The following is a 19,823-nucleotide window of genomic DNA, read 5'->3' on the forward strand; positions in this document are numbered from 1 at the left end:
GAGTGGTGGTCACATGGGTGAATTGATATGTAAAATTTCATGGAGGTGTACACTTAAAATATGTAGACTGACTTACTGTATATGTTATACCTTGATAGAAAAGTAGGAAATAAAAAACAAGATTGGTTCCTTGTAGCTCCTATATCTCCTGTACATCTTATGACATGGAGGTGTTAGCTCTATAATTGATGGAGCCCCTTCCCTAGTCTGATTAGGAACACAGTTGATGGGTACTGTACTTGTTTTCGATTTACTGTTTTCTGTAAATAACATAATTTTCTTTATAGAATAAACCTGTTTGAGGAGTTTTGAATAATGCATTCATGTATTTTACCAAGTGAAGTGTCTGAGGAAAGGGCAGTTTGTTACACTTTCAGTGGTTACATTTTTAAAAGTTTCTATTAATATTGACTACATAGAAGAACACTTATGAATGAGTATCCACATTTTCTAAGTATTAAAAATTCTATTCAGTTACTATTACCGTAATATAAACTTGAATGTACAACATGAGTGTCTTAAAGATATATGTTAAATAAAGAATAAAGCCTTTTCATCTCTGGTTAATTTCTGGTGCTTTTTATTCTGCATCTGAGTAGAATTATGATGGATTATAAATGATAGGAAAGGAAACTCATGCTTTTGTGACATTAGACAAAGGTTGATCAGGAAGGGAAAAAAGTCTAAAATATGTGCATTTTGTGCCTTTTTACCATCATCATTGTTGAAATTGTGTTGCATTGAAAATTTACCCAAGGGCCAGGCACAGTGGCTCATGCCTGTAATCCCAGCACGGAGGCTGAGGTGAACAGATCACCTGAGGTCAGAGGTCCGAGACCAGTCTGGCCAACATGGCAAAACCCTATCTCTACTAAAAATACAAAAATTACCTGGGCGTGGTGGCGGGCGCCTATAGTCCCAGCTACTCAGGAGGCTGAGGCAGGAGAATCGCTTGAACCTGGGAGGCGGAAGTTGCAGTGAGCCAAGATTGTGCCACTGCACTCCAGCCTGGGTGACAGAGCAAGCCTCCGTCTCATTATATAATAAAATGTAACAAAAAGAAAAAAAGCCTTGGATGAGGCTGCTAATTTATTGTTCTTTTAATCTTTGGTTCTGTCTGCATAGTTTTATGATATTTGCTCGGTTAGATCACTAGAGAACTATCTAGAGTTTGATTAATCTCTAGAGCTGGACTCTTTAAGACTTCGTGTTTCTGAAGGGGCATACCTTTTTTTTTTTTTTTGAGACAGGGTCTTGCTGTGTTGCCCAGGCTGGTCTTGAACTCCTGGACACAGGTGATCTTCCTGCCTTGGCTTCCCCAACTCCTGGAATTAAAACTGTGAGCTACCATGCCCAGCCAGGAGTGCTTTATTTTTATTTATTTTTTATTTTTTTCTAGACGGAGTCTTGCTCTGTTGCCCTGGCTAGAGTGCAGTGGTGTGGTCTCAGCTCACTGCAGCCTCCACCTCTTGGGTTCAAGCGGTTCTCCTGCCTCAGCCTCCCGAGTAGCTGGGATTACAGGTGCACGCCACCATGACTGGCTAATTTTTGTATTTTTAGTAGAGATGGGATTTCACCATGTCAGCCAGGCTGGTCTCAAACTCCTGACCTCGTGATCCACCCACCTCAGCCTCTGAAAGTGCTGGAATTATAGGCATGAGCCACTGCAGCTGGCCCAGAGGAGTGCTTTATATGCTTTTTTGCCCTTTTCCCTTCATTTATTTATTTATTTTGAGACAAAGTCTTGCTCTTGTTACCCAGGCTGGAGTGCAGTGGCGCAATTTTGGCTCACTATATCCTCCACCTCTTGGGTGCAAGTGGTTTTCCCACCTCAGCCTCCTGAGTAGCTGGAATTACAGGCACCTACCACCACACCCGGCTAATTTTTGTATTTTTAGTAGAAATGGGGTTTCACCATGTTGGCCAGGCTGGTCTCGAATTCCTCACCTCAGGTGATCCACCCACCTCGGCCTCCGAAAGTGCTGGAATTATAGGCATGAGCCACCGCGCCTGGCCTATTTAATTTTTTTTGAGATGGAGTCTCGTTCTTGTTGCCCAGGCTGGAGTGCAATGGCGTGATCTCAGCTCACTGCAACCTTCGCCTCCCAATTTCAAGTGATTCCCCTGCCTCAGCCTCCCAAGTAGCTGGGATTACAGGAATGCGCCACCATGCCCAGCTAATTTTTTTTTTTGAGACTGAGTCTCATTCTTGTTGCCCAGGCTGGAGTGCAATGGCACGATCTCAGCCCACTGCATCCTCCGCCTCCCGGGTTCAAGCAGTTCTCCTGCTTCAGCCTCCTGAGTAGCTGGGATTACAGGTACACGCCACCACAGTTGGCTAATTTTTGTATTTTTAGTAGAGACGGGGTTTCACCTCTTTGGTCAGGCTGGTCTCGAACTCCTGACCTTGTGATCTGCCCGCCTCAGCCCTCTAAAGTGCTGGGATTACAGGCGTGAGCCACTGTGCCCAGCCAATTTTGTATTTTTAGTAGATACAGGGTTTCATCATGTTGGTCAGGCTGGTCTCGAACTGGTGACCTCATGTGATCCACCTGCCTCGTCATCCCAAACTGCTGGAATTACAAACGTGAGCCACCACACTCAGTCGGGATATACTCTTTTACCAGAAGGTTGCTTTATATCCTTTTTTGCCCCTTTATGTCTGAAATTAGTATTTGAAACAGCTTCAAGTGCTCGTTTTTTTTTTTTAATGTGAAAACATTGACCCAGTGTTTCACTTTGTGCTTAACGTGTATTTATATATATCTGCTAGCTATTTCCTGACTTCCTTGTGTGAATGGGGAAGTGTTAGGTTTCATATCTTATATAGGATCTTGCATAGAGTATGCTTAAGAATACTGTATTTTTTAGAACCATTTTCACAAAGAGCCAAGACATTTAGACATGAACATACACTCCTGAGCTCAGTGATCTTCCTGCCTCAGCCTCTGAAAGTGCTGAGATTACAGGTGTGAGCCACCATGCCTGGCCTATTTCACCATTAAGTATGATGTTAGCTGCAATTGTTTCATAGATGCCAGCTTTCCCGCCCCTTTTTAAATATAGTAAATGATTGTTAAATTTTGTCCAATTATCTTTCTGCATTTATTGATATGATTATACATGATTTCATCACTTATTTTGTTAATGTGATGGAAGGCATTGATTTTTTTTTTAATTAAACTTCTGAGATAGTTGTAGATTCACATGCCATTGTAAGAAATAATACAGAGAGATTCCTTATGCCCCACCCAGTTTTCCCTGTTGGTAACATCTTGCAAAACTATAATACAGTATCACTACTAGGATACTGACATTGATATGGTCAAAATGTAAAATAGTTCCATTACTACAAGAGTCCCTCATGTTGCCACTCTGTTGCCCAGGCTGGAGTACATTGTCATGACCTCACTGCGACTTCTGCCTCCCAGGTTCAAGTGATTCTCCTGCCTCAGCCTCCCGAGTAGCTGGGACTATAGGCGCTCGCCACCACGCCCGGCTAATTTTTGTATTTTTGGTAGAGATGGGGCTTCGCCATGTTGGCCAGGTTGGTTTTGAACTCCTGACCTCAGGTGATCTGCTCTCCTCAGCCACCATGCCCGGCCCTGTTCTCCATTTCTATAGCTTTGTCATTTCAAGAATGTTACACAAATGGAATCATACAGAGCACAACCTTTTGGGGTTGGCATTTTTACTTTTTGCCCCGTGGTATGGATGTACCACTCTTTGTTTATTCACCCATTGAGGTCATCTGGGTTGTTTCCAGTTTGTAGCTTTTTTGAGTAAGTGTGATCTGAACACTTGTGTACAGGGTATTTTTTTTTTTTTTAAATTTTTGAGACGGAGTTTCGCTCTTGTTGCCCAGAATGGAGTGCAATGGTGCGATCTCAGCTCACCACAACCTCTGCCTCCTGGGTTCAAGCGATTCTCCTGCCTCAGCCTCCCAAGTAGCTGGGATTACAGGCATGTGCCACCATGCCCGGCTGATTTTGTGTTTTTAATAGAGACGGGGTTTCTCCATGTTGGTCAGGGTGGTATCAAACTCGCGGCCTCAGGTGATCTGCCTGCCTCAGCCTCCCAAAGTACTGGGATTACAGGCATGAGCCACCACGCCCAGCCCGTGTACAGGTTTTTGTGTGAACCTAGGTCTTCCTTTCTCTGGGATAAATGACCAAGAGTGCAACTGCTGGATCATATTGTAGTTGCAGGTTTAGTTTTTTGGGTGTTTTTTTTTTTTTTTTTTTTTTGAGACAGAGTCTTTGTCGCCCAGGCTGGAGTGCAGTGGCACCATCTTGGCTCACTGCAAGCTCCGCCTCCTGGGTTCACGCCATTGTCCTGCCTCAACCTCTCGAGTAATTGGGACTACAGGCACCCGCTACCATGCCCGGCTAATTTTTTTGTATGTATAGTAGAGACAGGGTTTCACCGTGTTAGCCAGGATTGTCTCGATCTCCTGACCTTGTGATCCGCCTGTCTTGGCCTCCCAAAGTGCTGAGATTACAGGCGTGAGCCACTGCACCCAGCCTTGGGGTTGTTGTTTTTTTTTTTTTTTTTTTTGAGACAGTCTCTTGCTCAGGCTAGAGTGCAGTGGTGCAATCATGGCTTACTGCAACTTCCACCTCCCAGGTTCAAGCGATTCTCATGCCTTAGCCCCTCAAGTAGCTGGGATTACAGGTGTGTGCCACCATACCTGGCTGATTATTGCATGTTTAATTTTTTTAATAACCTGCCAGGATGTTTTCCAGAGTGGCTGTACTATTCAGTATTTGGACTAGCAATGTACGAGTGATCCATTTTTTCCACATTCTTACTAGCACTTGGTGTTATCACTATATTTTAGCCATTTTGAAAGGTATATATATCTTAGATACTACTCTTTTGTCATTGTCAGATAGGTGGTTCACAAGTATTTTCTCCCAGTCTGTAACCTGTCTTTTGTGGAATAAAAATTTTTAATTTTCAAGATGTCTAGTTGATCAGCTTTCCTTTTTATGCATTGAGCTTTTGGTGTCAAGTCTAAGAACTCTTTGCCTAGCCCTAGATCTTGAGGGTTTCTCTTATGTTTTTTTATAAAAGTTTTAGTTTGATGTTTTACATTTAAGTTCATGATCCATTTTGAGTAAATTTTTGTATAAAGTGTGAAACTTAGTTTGAGGTTCATTTTTTTGCTGATGGATTTCCATTTGCTCCAGCGCTATTGTTGTAAAAACTATGCTGCCTGCATTGAATTGTTTTTGCACTTTGTCAAAAATCAGTTGGGCATATTTTTGTGAGTCTGTTTCTGTGTTCTGCCTTCTATTTTATCGATTTACATGTCTGTCCCTCTACATAATCTTGATTATTGTAATTGTGTAAGTCTTAAAATCAGGTAGACTGATTGTTCCCACTTTCTTTTAAAAAATTGATTTAGCACCCGGGTGTGGTAATCCTGTAATCCCAGCACTTTGGGAGGCTGAGGTGGGTGGATCACGGGTCAGGAGTTCAAGACCAGCCTGGCCAAGATGGTGAAATCCCTTCTCTACTAAAAATACAAAAATTAGCTGGGCGTGGTGGCGGGCGCCTGTAATGCCAGCTACTCAGCAGGGTGAAGCAGAAAATTGCTTGAACCTGGGAGGTGGAGGCTGCAGTGAGCCAAGATTGTGCCACTGCACTCCAGCCTGGGCGACAGAGTGAGACTCCGTCGCAAAAAAAAACAAAACAAAACAAGTGATTTAGCTATTTTAGTTTCTTTGCCTTTCCATGTAAATTTTAGAATAACTTTGTCTGTGTCTACAAATCTTGCTGGGATTTTGATAAGAATGGCATTGATCCTTTATACCAATTTGGGGAGAATTTACATACTTTATGTTGAGTCTTTTAATCCATGAACATGTTATATCTGTTATATTTAGCATTTTGATTTTTTCCTCAGTGCTGCATATTTTCAGTATACAAATCATGTACCCTTTGTTTTTTAGATTTACACCTAGTCCTTTATTTATTTTTTATTTTTTTTATTTTTTTTTTTGAGACAGAGTCTCGCTCTGTCGCCCAGGCTGGAGTGCAGTGGCCAGATCTCAGCTCACTGCAAGCTCCGCCTCCCGGGTTCATGCCATTCTCCTGCCTCAGCCTCCCGAGTAGCTGGGACTACAGGCGCCCGCCACCTCGCCCGGCTAGGTTTTTGTATTTTTTTAGTGGAGACGGGGTTTCACCATGTTAGCCAGGATGGTCTCGATCTCCTGACCTCGTGATCCACCCGTCTCGGCCTCCCAAAGTGCTGGGATTACAGGCTTGAGCCACCGCGCCCGGCCTAGTCCTTTATTTTTTGAGCAATTGTAAATGGTATTGTATTTTAAATTTCATTGCCCATGTGTTCATTGCCAATATACTGAAATAAGATTAGCTTTTGTATGTTTATCTTGTATCCTACAATCTTGCTGAACTCACTTGTTCTAAGACTTTTTGTAGATTATGGGGAATTTCTGCGTAGACAGTTATGTCATCTGCAGATGGTGACAGTTTTGTTTTTTCCTTTCCAAACCATATGCCTTTTTTTTTTTTTTTTTTTTTATCTGTTTCTTGCGTTATTGCAAGAACTTCTAGAGCTGTGTTGAGTGAGAGTGGGTATCCTTGCTTTGTTCATGTTCTTAAAGGGAAAGCATTCAGTCTTTCACCATTTAATATAATGTTAGCTGTAGGGGCTTTTTAGATGCCTTTACCAGATTAATGAAGTTCCTCTCTATTCCCGTTTTTCTGGGAGACTTTTTTAAAAAGAATGAATGGGTGTTGAATTTTGTCAGATGCATTTTCTGTGTCGGTTGCTATGAACATGTGTTTTTCTTATTTACCCTGTTGATACGGTAGATTATATTGATTGACTTTCTGATATTGAGTCAGCATTGCATCCTTGCAATAAACTCCACCTGGGTGTGGTATATCATTCTTTTTTTTTTTGAGACAGAGTCTCGCTCTGTCGCCCAGACTGGAGTGCAGTGCATGATCATGGCTCACTGCAAGGTCCGCCTCCTGGGTTCACACCATTCTCCTGCCTCTGCCTCTAGAGTAGCTGGGACTACAGGTACATGCTACCATGCCTGACTAATTTTTTGTATTTTTAGTAGGGATGGGGTTTCATCATATTAGCTAGGATGGTCTTGATCTCCTGACCTCGGGATCCGCCTGCCTTGGCCTCCCAAAGTGCTGGGATTACAGGCGTGAGCCACCGCACCTGGCCGGGTGTGGTGTATAATTCTGTATGTTTATTGTTTTGTTTTTTATTTTTATTTTTAGAGATAGTGTCTTGTTTTGTTGCCCAGGCTGGAGTGCAGTGGTGTGATCATAGCTCACTCCATCTACTGACTCATGGGCCCAAGCTCCCCTCCTGCCTCAACCTCCCAAGTAGCTGAGATTACTGGTATGCACCACCACACCTGGTTTTTTTTGGGTTTTTTTGTTTTTTTGTTTTTTTGTTTTTTTTGTAGAAATAAGGTCTCACTATGTTGCCCAGGCTGGTTTCAAACTCCTGGCCTCAAGCAGTCCTTCCACGTTGGCCTCCCAAAGTCTTGGGACTACAGGTGTGAGCCACTGAGCCTGGATCATTATTGTTGAATTGTTGGGTGATATTTCGATAAGGAATTTTATGTTTACATTCGTGGGGGATAGTATTCTGTAGTTTTGTTTTTGTACTATTGTTGTCAGGTCTTGGTATCAAGAGAATATTTCTGTATTTATTGATGTGATAAAGTTATATGATTTTCTCATTCTGTTAAAATGATTTAAAATTGATCAGTTTTTAAAATACCAAACCAATTTTGCATTCTAGGAGTAGAGACCTAAATATACGTGATATATTAGACTTTTAAAATTTATTGCTGGATTTGATTTAATATCTTGTTGAAGGTTTTTGGTCTATATTTGTGCAGGATGTTGATCTTTTCTTATAAAACCTTTGTGGGGAGGCTTTCACTTCAGAGTTATGCTAGCTACATTGAACAAATTGGGAAATGTTTCTTTCTTTTTTTTAATTTTTATTTTTGAGACAGAGTCTTGCTCTGTCACCTGGGCTAGGATGCAGTGGTGTGATCTTTGCTCACTGCAACCTCCGCTTCTGGGTTCAAGCCATTCTCCTGCCTCTGCCTCTTGAGTAGCTGGGATTACAGGTGTGTACCACCACACCTGGCTAATTATTTTGTTGTTGTTATTTTTAGTAGCGATGGGGTTTCACCATGTTGACCAGGCTGGTCTTGAACTCCTGAACTCAAGTGATCTACCGTCCTGAGCCTCCCAAAGTGCTGGGATTACAGGTGTGAGCCACTGTGCCCAGCCTTTTTTTTTTTTTTTGAGACGGAGTGTTGCTCTGTTGCCCAAGCTGGAGTGCGGTGGTGTGATCTCGGGTCACTGCAACCTCTGCCTCCTGGATTCAAGTGATTCTCCTGCCTCAGCCTCCTGAGTAGCTGGGATTACAGGCGTGTGCCAGCACGCCTGGCTAGTTTTTGTATTTTTAGTAGAGACGGGGTTTCACGATGTTGGCCAGGCTGGTCACAAACTGCTGACCTCAAGTGATCCACCTGCCTCAGTCTCCCAAAGTGCTTGGATTACAGGCGTGAGCCATTGTGTCCAGCCTCATTCTCCTGTGTTTTCTTTTTTTTTTTTTTTTTTTTTTTGAGACGGAGTCTTACTCTGTCGCCCAGGCTGGAGTGCAGTGGCTGGATCTCAGCTCACTGCAAGCTCCGCCTCCCGGGTTTATGCCATTCTCCTGCCTCAGCCTCCCGAGTAGCTGGGACTACAGGCGCCCGCACCCACCACCTCGCCCGGCTAGTTTTTTGTATTTTTTAGTAGAGACGGGGTTTCACTGTGTTAGCCAGGGTGGTCTCGATCTCCTGACCTCGTGATCCGCCCGTCTCGGCCTCCCAAAGTGCTGGGATTACAGGCTTGAGCCACTGCGCCCGGCTATGAGATTGACATTATTTTTTTCTTAAAATGTTTGATAAAATTAACTAGTAAAGCTATCTAGTTCAGATTTGGTTAAAAAGAAAAACCGCCAGTAAAGCCATCTAGGCCTGGATTTTTCTTTGTAAGAAGGTTTTAAGTTACATAATCAATTTGTTTTTTTCTATTAAATAGACTTTATTTTTTAGAGCAGTTTTAGTTTCAGGGGAAAATCGAGCCCAAAGTACAGAGGGTTCCCATATATCTCACTGTTGCCCCCCAGTAAGCCACCTCTGCTGTCAACACCACCACAGTTGTGTTCGTTACAATTGGTGAATCTACACTGACACATCATTGTCATCCAGAGTCCATAGTTAACATTAGGGTTCACTCTTGGTGTTGTACATTCTGTGAGTTTTGAAGTGACACGTGTCTACCATTATAGCATCAAACAGAATAGTTTCACTGCCCTAAAAATTCTCTTGTGTTCTGCCTATTCACCTCCCACCCCCACCCCACCAGCCACTGGTGTCCACTGCTCCTTTTACTGTCTCCATAGTTTTGCCTTTTCCAGAAAACCTTTTAGCTGGAATCATAGAATGTGTGTATCCATTTCACTTTGGCTTCTTTCACTTAGCAATGTGCTCTTAAGTTTCCTCCATGTCTTTTCATGGCTTGATAGCTCATTTCTTTTTTGTGCTGAATCATATTCTATTGTCTGGATGTGCCATAGTTCATTCATCCATTCATCTACTGAAGGATGTCTTGATTGCTTCCAGATTTGAGCAGGTTTGAATAAAGCTGCTGTAAACATCCACGTGCAGATTTATGGTGGACATAAATTTTCAGTTCATCTGGGTAAATACCAAGGAGAGTGATTGCTGGATCAGATGGTATATTTAGTTTTGTGAGAAACTACCTTATTAATATGCATATTCAGGCTAGGCGCGGTGGCTCATGCCTGTAAACCCATCTCTTAGGAGGCCGAGGCAGGCGGATCACTTGAGGTCAGGAGTTTGAGACCAGCCTGGGCAACATGGGGAAACCCCGTCTCTACTGGAAAAAAAAAAAAAAAAAAAAATTAGCTTGGTGTGTGGTGGCACGTGCCTGTAGTTCCAATTACTTGGAAGGCTGAGGCAGGAGGATTGCTTGAACCTGGGAGGCAGAGGCTGCAATGAGCTGAGATCGTGCCACTGCACTCCAGCCTGGGCGGTAGAGCGAGACTCAGTCTCAAAATAAATAAGTAAATAAATAAAAGAGGCCGGGCACGGTGGCTCACGCCTGTAATCCCAGCACTTTGGGAGACTGAGGCAGGTGGATCACAAGGTCAGGAGTTCGAGACCAGCCTGACCAACATGGTGAAACCCCATCTCTACTAAAAATACAAAAATTAGCCAGGCGTGGTGGTGCATGCCTGTAATCCCAGCTACTCAGGAGGTTGAGGCAGGAGAACTGCTTGAACCTGGGAGGTGGAGGTTGCAGTGAGCCAAGATTGTGCCACTGTGTTCTAGCCTGGGCAACAGAGTGAGACTCCATCTCAAAAAAAAAAGAAAGAAAAAAAAAAAAAGAAAAAAATGCATACTCATCATTGGCTGCATCATTTTGCGTTCCTCTCAGCAATGAATGATGGTTTTTGTTGCTCCACATCCTCATCAGCATTTGGTGTTGCCAGTGTTTTGGATTTTGGCCATTCTGACAGGTGTGTAGTAGCATCTCATTGTTGTTTTAATTTCCATTAATTCCCTAGTGATGTGATGTAGAGCATCTTTTCATATGCTTGCCTGCCATGTCCATGTCTTCTTTAGTGAAGTATCCTTTCGGGTCTCTTGCTCATTTTTTCATCAGGTTGTTCATTTTCTTATTGTTGAGTTTTAAGAGTTCTTGGTATGTTATGGATAACAGATCTTTATCAAATATGTCTTTTGCAAATATTTTCTCTTAGTTTGTGTCTTGTCTTATTCTCTTGATAAATTCAGTTTTTAAAATAGACATGCAGCTACTCAGATTTTTTATTTCTTGTATCAGTTTTGATAACTTTTGTCTAAGAATTTCCCCATTTCGTCTAGTTGTCAGATTTACTGGTGTAAGGTTATTTTTTAATGTCTGTGATGTCTCTTTGTTCATTTCTGATATTAATAAAATGTGTTTATCTTTTTTCTTTATTAGGCATTTACCAACTTGTTTAATATTTTCAAAGAGCTAATTTTTGTTTTATTTTTCTTAGTTGTTTCTTGTTTCACTGGTTTCTGCTCTTGATTTCCTTTCTATAACAGCAGGTTAATCTGTTCTTTTTTTACTAATACTTAAGATGGAATCTCAGATAACTGATTTTAGACCTTTCTTTCCTAATACAAGCACTTAAAGTTATACATTCCCCCTTTTACGCACTGTATTAAGCACGTCATACAAAAGTTGAGATTGTGTTTTCATTATCATTGAGTTCAAACCATTTTCTGACTGCCCTTTTGATTTCTTTTACCCATAGGTTATTTGGAAATGTCTTGCTTAATTTCCAGATATTTGGGAATATTCTAAATATCTATTTTTATCAATTTCAAATTTAATTCTGTTGTGGGTAGAGAATATATTTTATGTGATCTCAGTCTTTTTAACTTTATTCATACTTGTTTAAGGCCCAACATATATGTGTGAACATTCTGTATAGACTTGAAAAGGATATATATTCTGTAGTTGTTAGGTTTAGTGTTATGTAGTACCTTCAATTGGCTTTAAAAATTTTTTTTAGGCCAAGCGCAGTGGTTCATGTCTGTAATTCCAGCACTTTGGAAGGCCGAGGTGGGGGGATTGCTTCAGGCCAGGAGTTTGAGACTGCCTGGGCAACATAGCAAGACCTTGTCTCTACAAAAAAATTTAAATTAGCTGGGATTGGTAGCACAGGACTCTAGTCGTAGCTACTCAGGAGGCTGAGGTGGGAGGATTGATTGGTTGGGCCTGGGAGGTTGAGGCTGCAGTGAGCTATGATGGCACCACTGCACTCCAGGCTAGGTAACAGAGTGAGACTCTGTGTCAAAAAAAAAAAAAAAAAAAAAAGCCAGACGCAGTGGCTCACTCCTGTAATCCCAGCCCTTTGGGAGGCCGAGGCAGGCAGATCACCTGAGGTCGGGAGTTTTAGACCAGCCTAGGCAGGCAGATCACCTGAGGTCGGGAGTTTTAGACCAGCCTGACCAACATGGAGAAACTCCGTCTCTACTAAAAATAAAAATACAAAATTTGCCGGGTGTGGTGACCCATGCCTGTGATCCCAGCTACTTGGGAGGCTGAGGCAGGAGAATCGCTTGAACCCGGGAGGCAGAGGTTGTGTTGAGCCGAGATCGCGCCATTGCTCTCCAGCCTGGGCAACAAGAGTGAAACTCCGTTTCAAAAAAAAAAACAGAACAAAAGGCAACTACCCAGAGTTTATTATTATTATCAGCAACAGTGGCATTACCAGTATTTGTTTTTTTAGTATATTATTTCTCAGTAACATACTCTCTTTGAAAGCATTTTGGCAGCAGATTTATTAAAACACAATATAAACAGATTATAGTTTGTGTGATTTGATGTGTAATAAATATTATCTTTATCCAATGTATGTGCTTTAAAGCAATTGTAAGATCTTTATATGTATTAAATAATATTACTTATTAATATGTATACTCCTGAAAAAGTTTTTAAATTTTTTAATGGTTTATTACCTTAGTTAACAATGTGATAGAATATGTTTTATTAACCAACACTTGGTACAGAGCCTGATGTATTTGCTGAATTTAATTAAAAGTTTGTCTTTTCACCAAGGCACACTGAATAGTTCCTTCTCTTCACAGTGGTCTCACATCTGAAACATGGCTACAGATTGGCTGGGAAGTATTGTGTCCATCAATTGTGGAGATAGCTTGGGTGTCTATCAGGGAAGAGTGTCAGCTGTGGATCAGGTCAGCCAGACCATTTCTCTCACCCGGCCTTTCCATAATGGAGTGAAGTGTCTTGTTCCAGAAGTCACCTTCAGGTGAGTGTCCTGACTGACTCTTCTGAATCCAATCTGGTGGTCTGTGGAGCATGAACCTAGGTCTGATTGCTAGCATTCTCTTGGCATATGGCCGCTTTTTGTATTTTTAGTAGAGATGGGGTTTCACCATGTTGGCCAGGCTGGTCTCGAACTACTGGCCTCAAGTGATCTGCCCGTCATGGTCTCCTAAAGTGCTGGGATTTCAGGTGTGAACCACCATGCCCGGCCTATACTGTTTATTTCCTCTTTGCATTCCGATATTCATTCCTTGGCCTCCCCTGTATTAAAAACAACCTTCTCCCTTAGACCTTGCATTTGCCACTAGGTATTGTGTCATTTCCCTTCCCTTGAACCCATCATCCTTGTCAGAGCCGAATAGTCTGCTTTCTCTATATTTTGTGGCTTCATTCTCTAGACCCTCTTTACCCTACCATTATCTTTTTTTCTAACTTTATCATCTTGCTGAATTAGCTTTTGCCAAGGTTACAAATAACCTAATGGCCAAATTTACTGACAGTATCTCAATCCCAATCTGATTTGAATGCTCCCTCATGGCTGTAGTGGCTTATGACTGTAATGCCAGCACTTTGGGAGGCCAAGGCAGGAGAATCACTTGAGCCCAGGATTTCAAAACTGGCTGGTCAACAGAGACCTCATCTTTACAAAAGAAAAATTTAAAAGCTTAGCTGAGTGTGGTGGCATGTGCCTGTAATCCCAGCTACTCCTGAGGCTGAGACAGGAAGATCACTTGAACCTAGGAGTTGGAGGTCGCAGTGAGCCATGATAGCACCACTGCACTCCAGCCTGGGTGATAGAACAAGACCCTGTCTCTAAAAAAATAAATAAAAATACAATGCTCCCTAACTTTTTTTTTTTTTTTTTTTGAGATGGAGTCTCACTCTGTTTCCCAGGCTGGAGTGCAGTGGCATGATCTCAACTCACTGCAACCTCCGCCTCCCGGGTTCCAGCAATTCTCCCACCTCAGCCTCCAGAGTAACTAGGATTACAGGCGCTTGCCACCACCCCCGGCTAATTTTTTGTATTTTTAGTAGAGATTGGGTTTCATCATGTTAGCCAGGCTGGTCTCGAACTCCTGACCTGAAGTGATCCGCCCACCTCGGCCTCCCAAAGTGCTGGGATTACAGGCGTGAGCCACCACGCTCAGCCAGTGCTCCGTAACTTCTGAAGTACAGTATTCTCCTTTAGTTTCCCTGTCACTTCTGGTTTTTCTTTGCATGTATTCCACATATTCCTCCATTCCTTTACTTTTATGTTCGTTTTCTTCTTCTCACCTGTTAAGATTGAATTACTCAGCATTTTATCTTTGGTTCTTTTCTCAGCTTTTATTCTCTAGACAATCTCATGTGTACCTTATACATTAATGAGACCTGAAATCTTTAACTTAGGCCCATTATGAGACAGACACGTCATCTGCTGGTCATTTCCATTGGATATCCCACAAGGTATCTTAAATGCAAGATATTCGGAGCTAATCTTGTTATGTCTTCCTGTAGATTTCTTTTTCCAAGGGCATACCCATTATTTATGATTAATAACACCTTTCCCTCACGTTAGAAACTTAGGAGTCATAATAAACTCTTTTTTCTCTTTAATCCTCGTGTTCACTTAGTTGCCAAAATCCTATGGATTTGAAATGTCTCTTGATCCCTTCTCCCTTTTCCCTTTGCAATTACCACTTGCTTGGTTCATCCCCTCTTATTTCTTGCTTGGTCTTCTAACTGGTACCACTGCCTCTTGTTTCTTCTCCTTCCCTATAGCCACTGGGAAAATCCATTGTGATCATGATGTGGTCCCTGGTTACCTCTGCAGCCTTACTTCCTGATGGCCTTCCACAAGCATCCTTCCCTTTAGTATCACCATAACATTTGCAGTTTCTCACATAGGCCATATTTTCTACATTTCCTTAGTCTCTGAGTCCCTACCTGAGATGCCTTTCTCCCTACTGTTCTTTGCTTAGCCTCTCCTTCCACCTGTCCTGGCCAGATTTAGCTTAAGTATTACATTCATCTCCACCAGACTAACTTAAATATTTTGCTTTTAGGCTCTCTAGTCTCCTATGCACACCCCTGTCATAACATTTAACACTTAAAAATTTTTTTTTTTTTTTAGACAGAGTCTCACTTTGTTGCCCAGGCTGGAGTGCAGTGGTGCACTCTGCTCACTGTAACCTTTGCCTCCCAGGGTGAAACGATTCTCATGCCTCAGCCTCCTGGGTAGCTAGGATTACAGGTGTGCACCATCACACCCAACTAATTGTTTCTATTTTTAGTAGAGACAGGGTTTTGCCATGTTGACCAGGCTGGTCTCGAACGCCTCAAGTGATTCGTCTGCCTCGGCCTTCCAGAGTGCTGGGATTATAGGCATGAGCCATTGTGCCCAGCCCATGTAACACTTTTGATTGAATATGTACTTGTCTTTTCTACTGATCAGACTGAGTTCCTGTGGTCACATAGTGGTTTTCATCTCTATATACCAGATCAAAATAGTTCCTAGTGGAGGGCTTACCATATAGTATTTTATATTTATGCCTGTTGAATGAGCAAGGGAGTGAATGAATGAAAAAAAAGCCATTAAACATTGTGGGAATGTAAGATTAATATAGTTTTGTTGTTATCAATAGCCTCTTTTTAAAGGCCAGCATTGTGTCACTTGGACAGTTGGTGGCTGACCCCTGTCCTTAAGCACACAGCCCCCTTTCCTAGCCTCTGATAACTCATTAAAATGCAGTCCTGCAAAGGGGTAGCTGTTTGCTAATGAGCTCAGTTTCGTCATTCTTACCACTATTATAATTTTGAGACTTGGCTTTTTTGTGTATTTCAGGGCAGGTGACATTACGGAGTTAAAAATTCTGGAGATACCAGGACCTGGAGACAACCAACATTTTGGAGACGTTCATCAGACAGAATTAGGCCCTTCTGGTGTTGGCTGCCAAGTGGGCATCAGTCAGAATGGCACAGGCAAGTTGGTCAAGAAGCCAACCTCTTCCAGCAGTGCCCCTCAGAATATCCCTAAGAGAACAGATGTGAAGAGCCAGGATGTTGCCGTTTCCCCCCAGCAGCAACAGTGTTCAAAGAGCTATGTCGACAGGCACATGGAATCCTTGAGTCAGTCCAAAAGTTTCCGTCGTCGGCACAACTCCTGTAAGTAGGGTCAAGTTGATACTTCTTCTCAATCTAGTGTTTCAGGGCTATAAGCTATAAGCACTGCTGCTCTTTAAATAAATCCTTTATTACTCCAATAAAATGGATGCTGGCTGAGCTTCGCAAAAATACAGCATGGTTCTCTTCCTCCAGGCCTAGTTCCTCAAGATGTTAAGGGAAAGGAAATAAGGTGTTAGGGATGCCTGTGAGCTTCCTGCCCTCTCTTACCACTTCCTTCGGGAAAAGTCCGCCCAGAGTTTACTGAGACTAACAGTGATGTTTTAAATCCAGTAAGTACTGGGTGTGGTGACATACATCTGTAGTCCCAGCTACTTGAGAGGTTGAGGCAGGAGGATTGTTTGAGCTCAGTTCAAGGCTAGTCTGGGCAAAATAGCAAGATTCTGTCTCTAAAAAAGGAAAAAAAACCTTAAATCCTCTTACTGATGTTGGTAGTAGTGTCTGAGTTGAACCTGCACTTGGGCTGTTCCAGAGGATTCTTGAGTAACTTCTCTTTCTGTGATTTGAGACTCATCCTCAGAAAAGAGGAGAGGACTGATCCAAACATCTCTGTGATCTTTCATTTTCTAGCAGAGTGACAATTTTTATTTTGCTGTATTTGTTCCTACTGACACATCAAGAAGAATGTGCATTGGTCTGTGTTGCTGCCCAGTTTTGTTTGATACTAACCCATTATTAAATGCCATTTGCTGATTATAAAACCATAGCTGTGGCCAGGCACGGTGGCTCACACCTGTAATCCTAGCACTTTGGGCGGGCAGATCACCTGAGGTCAGGTGTTTGAGGCCAGCCTGGCCAACATGGTGAAACCTCGTCTCTGCTAAAAATACAAAAATTAGCTGGGCGTGGAGGCACATGCTTGTAATCTCAGCTACTTTGGAGGTTGAGGCAGGAGAATCCCTTGAACCCAGGAGGCAGAGGTTGCAGTGAGCTGAGATTGTGCCACTCCAGCCTGGGCGATAGAGCAAGACTCTGTCTCAAAAATAAAATAAATAATATAAAATGAAACCATAGTTATGTTAGTGGTATGGTGGTGAGCATAGCTGCCTTCCAAAACCATAGTTAATTCACTAGAACTGTTCTTCTCCAACGTATTTACTAGAATAATGTTACGATAGTGAATCATAACATTCACTGGAATCTGTTATGCTCCTTAAATTAATATGAATGTTGTTTTAAAAAATTATTTCCAAATGGCAAACTATTCTCATTTTACTTAGATGGCTTTGTACTCAGAGATGGTAGCAGAATGTATTAGAAACTTTAAGTGAGAGACTGGGTGCAGTGGCTCACACCTGTAATCCCAACACTTCAGGAGACTGAGGCAGGCGGATCGCTTGAGCCCCGGAGTTCGAGACCAGCCTGAGCAACATGGCAAAACCCCATCTCTACGAAAAAAAAATACAAAAACATTAGCTGGGCATGGCGGCGTGCACCTGTGGTCCCAGCTACTCAGGAGGCTGAGGTGGAAGGATGGCTTGCGCCAGGGAGGCGGAGGTTGTGATTAGCCAAGATCATGCCACTGCACTTCAGCCTGGGTGACAGAGTGAGACTCTGTCTCAAAACGAACAACCAAAAGAAATTTTAAATGAGTATTCATTAACTCATTTAAAATTATAAGCTAGAGTCATGCTATGGCATTACCTTCTAAAAGGCACAATTTAGAGTGAGTTATGTCTGTCTAGACCCCACTCAGAAAGTTTATTACATAAAATTCCAGATACTTCTTGCTACCATTGTTGCTCCTCACACTGTGGTCCTGGTGGCATTGTAGTAAGGTTTTAGTGTGCTGGGTGAATTCTATTAATAGCTTGTGGTGTGACACCTGTGTCAGGGGCCAACATTTTTTTTTGAGATGGAGTCTCACTCTGTTGCCCAGGCTGGAGTGCAGTGGTGTGATCTCAGCTCACTGCAACCTCCACTTCCCATATTCAGGTGATTCTCCTGCCTCAGCCTCCCTAGGAGCTGGTACTACAGGCACTTGCTGCCATGCCCGGCTAGTTGTTTTTTTTTTCTGAGATGGAGTTTCGCTCTTGTTGCTCAGGCTGGAGTGCAATGGCACGATCTCGGCTCGCAGCAACCTCCGCCTCCTGGGTTCAAATGATTCTCCTGCCTCAGCCTCCCGAGTAGCTGGGATTACAGGCATGCGCCACCACGTCTGGCTAATTTTGTATTTTTAATAGAGATGGGGCTCCATGTTGGTCAGGCTGGTCTCAAACTCCCGACCTCAGGTGATCCGCCCACCTCGGCCTCCCAAAGTGCTGAGATTACAGGTATGAGCCACCGTACCAGGCTCCCTGGCTAATTTTTGTATTTTTAGTAGAGATGGGCTTTTGCCATGTTGCCCAAGCTAATTTCGAACTCCTGACCTCAGGTGGTCCGCCTGCCTCGGCCTCCAAAAGTGCTGGGATTACAGGTGTGAGCCACCGTGCCTGGCCTAAAAAAATTTTTTAATGTATGTAATGTACAGTTTCAAGGTAGTTTCCTTTGGTGCATAAGAAACAACTATCTGAAATGATGATGTTTGCAAATATGAGACTGAAATTCACTTGTGAGTTCTGTATCCTTAGAAAAATTGTAGAATACTTGGATAGAAAATTATTCTTTCCATTTGGACTTTAACCTTCTCTATTTTGCTTGCATTCTATTCTATTCTATCCTGTCCTGTCCTGTCCTGTCCTGTCCTGTTGAGATAGGGTCTTGCCTTGACACTCAGGCTGGAATGCAGTGATACGATCACAGCTCACTACAACCTTGAACTCCTGGGCTCAAACAATCCTCCCACCTCAGCCTCCTAAGTAGCTGGGACTACAGATGTGTGCCACCATGCCTGGCTAGTTTTTTTATTTTTAGTAGAGATAAGGTCTCACTATGTTGCCCAGTCTGAAAATCTTTTTTCTTTTACCAGAAATTGTTGATTTGTTAGAAGTTCATATAGGCAGTTTATAATCTTCCATGCACTTGAAGATGACCCTTATTAGCAATTCGTATTATTTTTTCCTACATATTTTTCTCCCTGTTATTAACATCTTACATTGGTATGGTACATTTGTTATGATTATTGAACCGGTGTTGATGCATTATCATTAAACAAAGTCCATATTTTATTCAGATTGCCTTAGTTTTTACCTGATGCCCTTGTTCCAGGATCCTGTCCAGTATATCACATCACATTTGGTAGTCATGTCTCTGCTTGGCTCTTACAGTTTCTCAGACCTTCCTTGTTTTTGATGACCTAGACATTTTGATGAATACTGGTCAGGTATTTTGTAGAATGTCCCTCACTTGGTAGTTGATGTTTTTCTCATGATTAGACTGGGGTTGTATGTTTGGGGGTGGAAGACAACAGAGGTAAAGTACCATTTTCATCATTTTGTGTCAAGTGTATATATTGTCACTATGGTTTATAACTTTTGATGTTCACCTTAATCACCTGGCTAAAGTAGTATATATCTAGTTTCTCCTCTGTAAAGTGACTCTTTCTTCCCCGTTACATATGTACTCTTTGGAAGGAAATCATTATGTGCAGCCCACACCCAGAGAGTAAGGAGTTGTGTTCCCTCTCCTTGAGGACACAGCGTCTTCAGACATTACTTGAAATTCTTTTATTCCAGAGATTCCTCTCTTCTCCCCCATTTGTTTATGTGTTCAGTCATTTATTTATATCAGCATGTACTCATGGGTATTTATTTTATACTTCGGCTTATAATTCAATATTACTTTATTTTGTT

General features: G+C 42.3%; 1 protein-coding gene across 5 annotated transcripts in view; it reads left to right on the forward strand.

The window, feature by feature from the left end:
- The window catches only part of EDC3 (enhancer of mRNA decapping 3), a 62,418-nt gene that overhangs the window by 8,920 nt on the left and 33,675 nt on the right, over positions 1-19,823 (forward strand). For 3 of the 5 annotated variants that reach the window (XM_003901202.4, XM_009210632.4, XM_009210631.4), the window contains 2 exons: positions 12,732-12,913; positions 15,755-16,074. In XM_003901202.4, the coding sequence (XP_003901251.1) occupies positions 12,750-12,913; positions 15,755-16,074 (484 nt within the window). In that variant the 5' untranslated portion in view covers positions 12,732-12,749. Of the gene's footprint in view, positions 1-10,524; positions 10,607-12,731; positions 12,914-15,754; positions 16,075-19,823 lie in introns of all 5 variants that reach the window. The other 2 variants (XM_021940719.2, XM_021940721.2) reach the window with 2 other exon arrangements.

Source organism: Papio anubis, chromosome 7, assembly GCF_008728515.1.
Source record: "Papio anubis isolate 15944 chromosome 7, Panubis1.0, whole genome shotgun sequence".
Taxonomy (NCBI): Eukaryota; Metazoa; Chordata; class Mammalia; order Primates; family Cercopithecidae; genus Papio; species Papio anubis.